General features: G+C 34.7%; 1 protein-coding gene across 1 annotated transcript in view; it reads right to left on the reverse strand.

Annotated features, from left to right (window-relative positions):
* Positions 1-12,262, reverse strand: part of HSD17B4 (hydroxysteroid 17-beta dehydrogenase 4) — an 89,316-nt gene that overhangs the window by 22,362 nt on the left and 54,692 nt on the right. Inside the window, exons 15-17 of the mRNA XM_010353791.1 lie at positions 10,608-10,679; positions 8,573-8,676; positions 2,835-2,900 (exon numbers count right to left, since the gene is read on the reverse strand). Of these exons, the coding sequence (XP_010352093.1) occupies positions 2,835-2,900; positions 8,573-8,676; positions 10,608-10,679 (242 nt within the window). The remainder of the gene's footprint in view (positions 1-2,834; positions 2,901-8,572; positions 8,677-10,607; positions 10,680-12,262) is intronic.

The raw sequence follows: 12,262 nt of genomic DNA on the forward strand, positions 1-12,262 counted from the left end.
GTAATTGTAATAAAGAATTATATTTTACTGGACACTAGCACTGATATGCCAAATATTAACTTTACTTAATAGGATATGTTTAGTATAAGATATGTATCTGGGGAAACTATGGATATTTGTTCTCATTTTCCTCAAATACAAAGCCTGACATCTGATATTTACTTATTGTTTGGTCTTTCTAGATTATTGCAGTGGAACTGTCTATTAATAATTATGAAAAACTACAAAGTACACTTGTATTGTCATACTCATTTGTTTTGTTATGTTTTGTTTTGAGACAGGGTCTTGCTCTGTTACCCAGGCTGGAGTGCAATGGTGCAATCATAACTCACTGCAGCCTCGATTTTCCAGGCTCAAGTGATCCTCCACCTCAGCCTCCTGAGTAGCTGGGACAATAGGCGTACGCCACCATGCTCGGCTAATTTTTTATTATTATTACTTTTAGTGGAGACAAGGTTTTGCTGTGTTACCCAGGCTGGTCTCAAACTCCTGAGCCCAAGCAATTCTCCCACATCAGCCTCCCGAAGTGCTGGGATTTAAGGTGTGAGCCACTGTGCAGGCCTGCCATACTAGTTTGAAGATGAAGAAACTCTCCTCAAGACATTATAAACAGACATTCCAGAAGTGATACTGGTAGAGTTAAAAATATATAGTTGCCAGTTTTCTTAATGACTGAAAAGTTACTAAGTTAATATAAATACCTAACATAAAGTTTATGTATAATGGCATAATTTTTCCTCATTTCCATTTCTCTTAAAGATCTGCCCATGCACAATCATCCTACACTAGTCTCCAATGTGAGTGCTCTAATTCTTACCCCTTATACACACGTCATGCTCCTCTCCTCTCTTACACTCCATCATTACTTCTCAACACACTGCAAGCTCTACATATCCGGAGAGAGAACAACCCATATACCATCTCAGCAAAGTCCCATTTTTACTATTGAACCCTTCTATATGTCATTCCCTAATGTGTATCCCTTCTCTGAATGTCTGTTACACTTATACTACAAATCAAAGCCTTGTATTTAAACATTCATTGCTTGGAATAGGTACCCTAGTTATTTCAGACATCTACATCTTGAGTATCCAAGTGTTCCTTCCATTCCTTGACAATAGATGACATTTCTTCTAAGTGACTTGTATTTCTTATAGCATGGATCTAATTTCAGATGTCCCACAAATTCCCTGAAATTTACAACAAAGTTTTATGCAAAATGTTTTTCAGGGAACTGGTATATAGCTTTCATCATATTTTCTAATTATCATACAATACAAAATGGCCAAGAACCTCTGCCAAATAATGAGTGCCTATTATTCACACAAAAAATATTGTTGATTTAAAAACTGTCTTTTGTCATGCAGCAAAATATTAAAACCTACCTCAAAACTAACAAAAAGTTTTAGTCATCTGGGAAAAAAAAAAAAAAAAAAGAAAAGAAAGAAAACCCCTCTACTTACTGTGTGTAGAAATTCAAACCTTGGAAACTATTCAGCTTTTATTTACAGCAGATACATTTTTTACTTCAGTATAATAAAGAGGTATTTCTTGGGTTTTCTAAACCATGAAACCATGAGCCTTTTCTGTTTTTTAGTACTCTAACAGAATTAGTTTCTTAATTAAGCCTTATGTAAACATAAATATGAGTGCATTCTTAAGAAATTGATAAGAAACCATAATGGATGGAAAAAATATTTAAAGGCAAGAATAAAGCAATTTATATTCCCTCCATCACCTGATTATATGGTACAGAAAAAAATTACATATGCACTAACTTTAATTCTCTCTGGCTCATGAGATTACATTTCTATTTGCTAGGAAACGTAAGTCCTGCAAAGTTTTCATAGCACACATACCAAAATTATTTTTTTAACTTTTAAGTTCAGGAGTACATGTGCAGGATTCTTACACAGGTAACTGTGTGTCATGGGGGTTTGTTGTGCATATTATTTAATTACCCAGGTATTAAACCTACTACCCATTAGTTATGTTTCCTGATCCTCTCCCTCCTCCTATCCTCTACCCTCTGGTAGGCCCCACTGTGTGTTGTTCTCCTCTAAAATACAACCAAAAAAATTTTTTTAAGTGAACTTTATGAACAATTTGTTGTTATTACATGCTCACACACTGCATTACTCCAGAGGTTTAAGGATTTTATGCTATATCTGCATGGTTACTCTGCTGGCCATCTTAGAGAAGAATCTTGAAGTCTCTCAAAAATAAACTTATTTTTCTCACTTTTATGGTTGCTTTTTGCTTCTTAAACAAATTTTTCTATGCTCACAGAATTTGTGAACTGACAGGACATTTTATCTCCTTCACCAGAGAACAAATTTTTTATGTCAAACAAAAAAGATTAAATCACCTACTGCTTCTAAGATGCTTTATTTGCCTGTCCTTTAAACTTGGTATAAAATAATCTGTTTCCAAGCAGTGTGGCATTGCTTTCTTTCCCAAAGAGGAAAGGATGACTAATACTTGCCTTTTAACTATTTTTTATCCTGCACTTACTCTGAGGCTTTCATGAAATTCTTCACTCTTAAAGTGGGCAGCCTCTCCAAAGAAAGTACTCCATTACCAACAACATACAATGCTTTTTACATGGACTAATAAAAAACCATTTTATATTTTATTTTGGTATCTAGTGGGAAAACATGAATAACTAAAAATTTACAAAAAATAACTTGCAATCACAGGAAACATGTCTTTATGTTTATTATGTTGAACAGGCCCTACTTTTTAGATGCATAATGTTATACGGTAACAGAGTTACAAATTAACAAATGTCATCAACCAGATGGATTTATCATTTTTCAAAAATACAATCTTACCTGATTAAGAGAAGTGGTATCCGTAAGTACAGCATCAGGAGGTCTATTAGGTATGGCTACAGCTACCTAAAATTAAGACATGACATGTTAAATCTTAAATGCAAATTATCATTATTCTCTTTAACCAAACTAACATTTGATACACAACCATGTTTCAATACAATAAATGCTGCAAATTGGATAAAAGAACTTTAAAAAAAAATTCATGTTCAGGAAATAATGATATTTAAAATTTCATAACTCCTAGCTTCATCTACACTATGATTTGCCTGAAATGACCTTTTTAAATGTAAAGAATTATGTAATCAGATTCGTCCTCCAGGCCACAATGGAGAAAAAGTGAAGGACAGTTTTTCCCTATGTAAAAGACGAGAACAACTATAAGAATTAGACATACAATTCACATCTAAATTGATTCAGTCTTTAAAACTGGTCTTTTAAATCCTTGCATATTTTAATTTGCCATCTTAACAACAGTTACCAAAAATATTTGAATTATTATGATCCCTTAATGCCAACACTTAAAACTCCTTTTTGATGAAAAGTCTGCAACATCTACAATGTGTAAGTATCTGAGTGCCAGTTTATGGTTGATTTAAACCAAAGTAAACATAAAAAAATCAAGTAGTTATTATCTACTTTTCAATAATTTATAACAGAGGCAAAATTTTATTATTCATTTATTCTCAATTAGGTAAATTTTCCACAATAAAGTTTTTATCCTTTTAAAGAGTTAAGAAATCTGTGATTTTTCTTTACTAAAATGCCACGCTTAGATATATTCCCAAACTTATCCTCACAAACTCCCCACACCCAAAACATAAAAAAAGATCATGGGGGACGCTGCTGCTTCTAAAGACAAACAAAAGGCAGCCTGCTGTTTTTCAAAAATCCTTGCATGAATTACACTCCTTTGCTTCAGTTGTATCCAGTGTATTTTGCAGGTTTTATTTGTATATTTATTTTCAATGCATTCTACTAGGTTTTGGAGGACCTGACTTCAATCTATAGGTCCTGAGCAGTCTTTTAAAATTTCTGAGTACCAAGAGTTCTCTGAACCTGTCTTGATTCTGAGGGCAGCCTGATTAAAAATAAATAAATGAAAATTAAAAATTAAAAAATTTTGAGTACCTTTTATTCCACAAAATCCATTGTATGCCATGTATACAAAGGTCATTTAAGATGGACAGTGCTGCCATGGTAGTTTTACTGTTAACAGACTAGAAACTCGTTTATGGCACAGGGCTTCACCACGACTTGATATCATCTCTGATTTTTTTCTCAAAGCAACAAGTGATACTTGTGAAAAGTGCTCAGAGAATGGTATCTAGTTTAGATTATTTTCTGGTCTACAATAATTCATTATTGCCCAATATTAAAAAGAACATACAGGGAGCCCAAGGTGGATAGGACACCTGAGGTGAGGAGTTCGAGACCAGCCTGGCCAACAAGGTGAAACCCCATCTCTACTAAAAACACAAAAATTAGCCAGGCATGGTGGTAGGCGCCTGTAATCCCAGCTACTTGGGAGACTGAGGCAGGAGGATCACTTGAGCCCAGGAGGCAGAGGTTGCAGTGAGCTGAGATCGTACCACTGCACTCCAGGCTGGGCGATACAGCAAGACTCCATCTCAAAAGAAAAAAAAAAAAGAACATACAGTTAAAAAGGAAAAACAAATAGTGTGTTATATTTACTTCATCTAATACAGCCTCAGACTTGTATTATTTTACCCTTTCTAAAATAACATCTTCACTAAAAGCTTACAAGTTTTAAGAGTGAATATAACATTTCCAAGCTTTTCATTCAGACAATGCCACTGCATATGTTTGTGCAGTGCATAACTTGCCTTAGGGTTCTTAACAACTCATAATTTGCTACCGGTGGATAGATACAACCTCACATAAATTATACTCAGTTAATACCTGTCCAGGTAATTTTTTCACATCCAAGCAATAAGTGAGCACAATTTTTTTTTTTTAAATGCGGGCCCGGGACATTGTTTTCATATAGTATTGATCAATATTAATTTTTCAAACAGCTTTACTGACTCAATACACATATAATTCGCCCATTTAAAATGTAAAATCCAGTGATTTTTAGTATATTCACAGAGCTGTCCAACCATCACCAGAATCAACTTAAGCACATTTTCATGTCCCCAAAAGAAAACCTACACTCATCAGCAGTCACTCTATTGTCTCCTTTCTCCTCCAGCCCCTGGCAACCTCTAATCTACTTTGTGACTCTACAGATTTGCCTATCCTGGGTATTCCACATAAATACAGTATGTGGTCACTTGCTATCAATCTGAAGAACTTTCTTTAGTATTTCTTGTAAGGCAAGACTGCTAACAACAAATCCTCTCAGTTTTTGTTGTCCAGAAATGTCTATTTTGCATTCATTTTGGAAAGATCATTTTGCTGGTTATAAAATTATTGGTTTTTTTTTTTTTTTTCCTTTCAGCACTCTGAATACATTAGCCTACTATCTTTTGACTTCCATTGTTCCTGATGAGAAGTCAGAAGTCAGCTCTTAATCTTACTGGGGTTCCTTTGTAAGTAATGAGTCATTTTTTCTGTCATTTTCAACATTTTCTTTTTGTTTCTGGCTTTCAACACTTTTACTACAATGAAGAGAATATGGATCTCTTTAAATATATAATCTATTTGGAGTTGACTGAGCTTCTTGGATGTATAATGTTTTTCATAAAAAGCCATTATTTCCTCAAAATTTTTTTCTACTCCTTTCTCTCTATCTGATACACCCATTATATGAATGTTAGTGTGCTTAATGATATTCCACCTTTCTCTAAGGCTCTTCATTCTTTTTCCTTCTCTTCACTGTGGTTCTCTCTGTTCTTTAGTTTGTATAATCACTATCAGTCTATCTTTAAGCTTTTTTGATTCTTTCTTCTGTCAGCTCAAATCTACATTTGGCCCTTCAACAGTAAATTTGTCATTTCAGTTATTCTACTTTCAGCTCCAAAACTTCTATTTGGGTCTTTGTAATAATTTATATATATTTAGCAACATTTAAGCATGGTTTCCTTTAATTCTTTGAATATAATTATAGCAGATGTTTTGAAGTCTGTCTACTAAGTCCTCTCAAAGGCAGTTTCTGTCGCCTGCTTGTTTTTTCCCTCTATGCATCACACTCTCCTGTTTCTTCCATGTCTAATAATTTTTTGTTGCTAACTGGGAATTTCAGATAATAGATTATAACAACTCTAGACACTAATCCCCCACCCCTTCCAGGGCTTGTTTCTATTGTTTATTTATTTAGTAACTTAGCTAGACTCTTACATGTGAGTCTATTCTCCCAACAATGTGCAGCCTCTGATATTGCTCCTCAGAGGGTGCGCCTTGAGTCTGTGCAGTTACCCTAGGATGACACTGGTTTTAGCAGGACTCTCTTTGACTGTCTCTCCTTGGTCGTTCTATTAAACTGTCTGCCTCTTTTGGTATCACACCCAGTTGTTAGGTTCCATTAATTGCCAGATGACTGTTCTATTTTTTTCAACAGGGTCCTGGGATATAAATTGTTCAACAATCTAATCCAATTAAATTCAAGTCTCTTTGCAAGGGTAGTCATTGAGGCCAGTCTTTGAGGTTTGTTACAATCCCAGAAGGGCTTTTCTTAGCTATCTCTTTCCCTGGTTCTTTCTAGTAAACGTCTAGCTAGGCTACACTTTAGCTTCTGCTGTTATGGAACTACCAGCCTTCTCTTAATTGCTTATCACTACAGTCACACCTTGTTTTTGAGGGCATCCTTGAGCTTGAAATTCCAAATACTCAGTTACAAAAAGAGTCTGTTTCCTTGAGAAGAGGGTCAGAGCTTTGTGTTACTACAGGCTTCCTCTCCTTCTAGGCAGAACTTCTGCAGGAATGGTGACATACTTCTCTCCAAGTGATACACTTGCTTTACAAGTGATACACTTGCTTTACAAGGGCAGGTGTAGTGGCTGCTGTTCTTCTCAGCTGGCTCTCCAGCCATGGAACCTCCATGCTACGGGAAAGCTAGGGGCAAGTGCAATCAGGGCCCCAGTATTCTTAGCCTGCCACAGGTAGGGTAAAGTTTCCACTCTGTAAGTAGGGGCTGGATGGAGAAATAGAGTCTCACAAGTCAGTCACTTTTACCTGAAATAGAGCATCTGCAATTCACAGCTAGTGAGAAGGATAAGAAAAGTTAATAGCCTGCCCCTCCTGGGAAGACAGCATGGCAGAGGTCTCCTACATTCTTGGCTGCAAACGCCTGGGATATAGTTTCTGTCATGCTCAGCCAGGAGAGGAAGAACAAAGGGAGGGGTTGTGGCTTAAATGCCACACAGTCTCACTGTTCTTACCAAAATACAATAGATTTTCTTGAATAAATGTTTCTTTGCTTGCTCTATACCCTTAGGACAATTTCCAGAGACATTAAATAGCTGTGTTTTAAAATAACTTTTTACAAGTCATGGTTGTTTCACTGACAAGAAAGTTCAAGAAGCTTCTTATGCCACCATTCCAGAAGTCTTTTCCCAATACTGCTTTAAATAATACTTTATTTACTACAGAAGAATATTCACTACAGTATAATCTTATTGCCACAAATAATTTAAAGGTAAAGCCAGATTAATGTGAAATCCAAATTATTACATATTGTTAGGAAAAAATGTTTTTAGAATCTGAGAACAAAAGAATAACCAGAATTATCTTGCATAAGAGAAATACTTAGGTCTGTTAATAAATGAAGGTTTTAATCCATATAAGGATCACTTGTGTTCAATTTTTCTAAAAACTTTTGGGATCTGCAAAGATTGTACAAGAAAATGACAAATATTCCCACAATTATTTCAGATACATTATACTTAACTCAGCAAGGCTTTTCTATATATAAAATATGTTGTATATAGAATACATAAACACGAACAGCACTTCCAATTCAAGGAATGCACTCTAATTCAAAGTACTGATTACCAAGTCTCTACACTGTAAGATTACATATATGGTAATATAAGATCAATATACAGTTGACCCTTAAACAATGTAGGGCTTGGGAGCACTGAATATGCAGTCAAAAATTCACATATAACTTTTGACTCCAATAACATAAACCATCAATTGACACATATTTTGTGTTATATTATTATATTCTGTATTATTACAATAAAATAAGCTAGGAAAATAGCTGCTGCCTCGTCTGAAATCAGCACATCCCATGGAGGAAGGAGTCCTGCTTTGCTGCATCGTCTATCCCAGGGTTTAATGTTGGTAAATGAGTAACTCTAGCATTTGTACAAGGCTCCCTAGGACTCCTGCAGCCGTCGACCAAGCCCAGGGACGTAATTGAATCTGGAGTTTCCTGGGGCCTTGTTTTGAAAAAGACTTGACATACACATAGAAAGAAAGGCATAGAAACAAATGTTCACTTGTCTCTGCGAAAAAAATAATAATAATAATAAGCTAGGAAAAAGAAAATGTCACGAAAATCATAAAAACATGAAAGAATATTTACTATTCAGTAAGTGGAAGCAGATCATCATAAAGGTCTTCATCCTCATCATCTTCACATTGGGTAGGCTGAGGAGGAGGAGGAGGAAGAAGAGGGGTTGGTCTTGCTGTGCCAGGGGTGGCAGATGTATAAGAAAATCTGCCTATAAGAGGGCTCATGCAGTTCAAACTCATGCTGTTCAAGTCTCAATTGTATAGATAAGAATCCTTAACTACACATATATTTTGCTTATAAAGCCATCCCTTACCTTGACTTTGTCTGATGTCCGTTTTCCACCAAAGCCTCCAGAGCCAACAAGAAAGAGAGAGAACTGATTGTGGCATATAAGTTCCTTCTCAGAATAAGAATAGACTGAAAAGTAAATAAAAGAAAAAATAAAAGAAGTTACTACCAAAAAACATAACTAGTTAACCAAGATAGGTTCAACAATTCCTGTCAAGGTTTCAAAAACAAAATCCAATTACTGAAAGAGTTCTAACATGTAAAGGTGTCCAAGTTTGGATTACAAAGCATTCATTTTAATCCATTCATACCAGATTCTGAAAGGCAGAGAGAAGAGGAGTTTCAAAAATCCTTTCTTAACTATGAAATAGCAGTTCTTTCACTTTTCTTAAGGCTCTCCAACTGCTATTCAGATTCCAATTATTTCCACCTTCAACATTTCAAATAATCCCACTACCTGTACTTAACCACACTCGAACTTACAAACATTCTGCCAAAGCAGTCAAGAAGAGCATGGAGAGGAAATAAGTGGGAATGAAGGTATAAGCCACATGAGGGCAGGATCATGGCTGTTCTGCTCACTCTTTATTTTCCCATCAACTAGAATAGTTCCTGTGCAGAAAAAAGGGCACCTATAAGTGTTTATTAATTAATAAATCAGTGAATAAATGATATGAGTGAGCAAGTGAGCAAGTAATGAATAAGACAGCTGTCCCTCTATTTACTAACTTACTAGGGACAGATTATTATCTGTTTCATATCTAGCTCAGCAAACGTAGAAATATGATTTTAAATTGCATACTAAAGAAAAATCTAATTATAACCAAAACTAAGGAAAGGCATGTCAAAGTATTTCAAATAAGATTTTTATTTTTATCACACAGGCAATTGAATAACTAATTTCACCTATACTTTGTCTACAAATTCTAATATACTAAGGACCATTACCAAGTTGTATTTCAATAAATGGAACAGATCAAGACAGAACAGTAAAAATTAAAGCAATGTTTCTGCAGGACTTTTTTTTTTGGTATATTACATTTGGTACAATGGTGAGAAGACTAAAAGAGAACTGGGAGTATAGTAGCCAAGTGTTGGCCGATATCTGGAATGACAAGTATGAAAACCTAAAAAGAGAAGAGAAAGGAAGAGAAAAAGGAGGAGAAGAAAGATAAAAACATACATAATATTTAAGAGCATCAAAAATGTTCTCAATTGATTATTAAGCAAAAATAAAGTAAGTTCCAAAACAGCATATACAGTATAACCTCCTATGTATTTACAACAAAAATGATAAACTTATATTCCAAATATTAAATAATGTCAAACTTTATACTGTTTTTAGTTTCCAAAATTACTGACAACAAATATCTACTTTTTTGTTCTTAAACTTTAAAACTTGCAAATTTTAAATTTATAAATCTAAATTTAATTTTTAAAATTTAATTTTTAAAATTTACAAACTTTAAGCATCGTATCTTTATCTTATGTTTAATTACTAGCATTTCAACATTTATTAAACTACTATAATCTTTTTTCCCCACTGCAAATAAAATGTGGCTGTGGTGTTTAAACCACATCATAAGTTCAAGTCTAGAAATTTATAAAAGCGTAAGTCTAGGAGCCTAACTACCATTTATAAAAATAATTCAGTGGTCAAATATGTTCCAAGGTCCAAACAGCTAACACATTAAAGAATATCTAAAATACAGCCTAACTGTCAAGTGAGGACTATCTAATATTCCTTCCTGCCAAAAACATAACTCCAGCAAGCTTAATTCTCCTCTACATTATCAATACCCTTGTGCTTTCTCACATTTCTCACCCTTGTGCTTTGGTTATGTTGTTTTAAATCCAATGAAATGCCTCACCCTTCCCAGCCTGAGCCCAGAAATTCCCCTCCTTCTTCATTTTTCTTAAAGAGTTTAAAAATGCTTATCTTGTTTTCTTACAAATTGGAAAACAAATACTAACTTATTAATCAACTTCTGTGGTGAAGTACTATGTCATACACAAAGCCTATCAATCTAATAATATTATAAGAATTGTAAATAAATTACCATCCATAATAATCACTACACCGGATCCTTTATCTAGGACATCAGCAACAACTGCTTCACATTTTAATTTTCCTAGAAAGAAAAGTAAAAGAAATACAGTATCTTAAAAACCAAAGATTACTATAATAAGCTGTGAAAGAATTTAATAGCATTTCCACTGTAAGCTCAGCAAAACTAAAAAACTATGGTTTGAAATAATGTTCCTGAACAACAGATGCTGGAGAGGATGTAGAGAAATAGGAACACTTTTACACTGTTGGAAGGAGTGTAAATTAGTTCAACCACTGTGGAAGACAGTGTGGCGATTCCTCAAGGATCTAGAACTAGAAATACCATTTGACCCAGCAAACCCATTACTGGGTATATACCCAAAGGATTATAAATCATGCTGCTATAAAGACACATGCACACGTGTATTTATTGCGGCACTATTCACAATACCAAAGAGTTGGAATCAATCCAAATGTCCATCAATGATAGACTGGATTAAGAAAATGTGGCACATATACACCATGGAATACTATGCAGCCATAAAAAAGAATGAGTTCACGTCCTTTGCAGGGACATGGATGAAGCTGGAAACCATCATTCTCAGCAGACTATCACAAGATCAGAAAACCAAACACCACATGTTCTCACTCGTAAGTGGGAGTTGAACAATGAGATCACATGGACACAGGGAGGGGAGCATCACACACTGGGGTCTGTCAAGGGGTGGGAGGAAGGGGAGGGATAATATTAGGAGAAATACCTAATACAGGTGACGCATTGATGGGTGCAGCAAACCCCACCATGGCACGTGTATACCTGTTTAACAAAACTGCACGTTGTGCACATGTACCCCAGAACTTAAAGTATAATAAAAATAATAATGTTCCTGAACTCACTAGAAAAAATAATTCAACATTAAAAGCAGTCAGAATACCTGAATCACTAAATTTCAAACATCAATATTTCATACATTAGATTTTTTAAAATAACCACTGGCAATGTCAAGGATCCCTCTTGGTCTCTTTTGATCCTGTTATTCAACAAACATTTGTTGAGCATACAACCAATAGCATTTACCCCATTTTTTCTTAAATTTCTATTCAACACAGTACTGTAAGTCCTACCCAGAGCAATGAGGCAAGAAAAAAAAAATTTTTTTTAAGACATCCAAATAGGAAAAGAAGTCAAATTATCTCTCTTCACCAATGATATGATTCTATACCTAGAAAACACTAATGACTCCATCTACCAAAAGGCTCCTAGAACTCATATAATGAGTCAAGTAAAAGTTTCAGGACACAAAATCAATGAACAAAAAAAAGAGTAGCATTTCCATACACCAATAATATTCAAGTTGAGAGCCAAATCAAGAATACAATCTCATTTACAATAGCCACAAAAAAAATAAAATATCTAGGAATACATCTAACCAAGGCGGTGAAAGATCTCTATAGGAGAACTATAAAACACTGCTGAAAGAAATCACAGATAACACAAACAAATGGAAAAACATTCCATACTCATGGGTTGGAAGAATCAATATTGTTAAAATGGTGGTACTATTTAAAGCAATCTGCAGATTCGATGCTGTTCCTATGAAACTACCAATGTCATTTTTTACAGAATTAGAAAAAATTATTCTAAAATTCATATGGTACCAGAAA

This window comes from Rhinopithecus roxellana, chromosome 3, assembly GCF_007565055.1.
Source record: "Rhinopithecus roxellana isolate Shanxi Qingling chromosome 3, ASM756505v1, whole genome shotgun sequence".
Classification (NCBI taxonomy): domain Eukaryota; kingdom Metazoa; phylum Chordata; class Mammalia; order Primates; family Cercopithecidae; genus Rhinopithecus; species Rhinopithecus roxellana.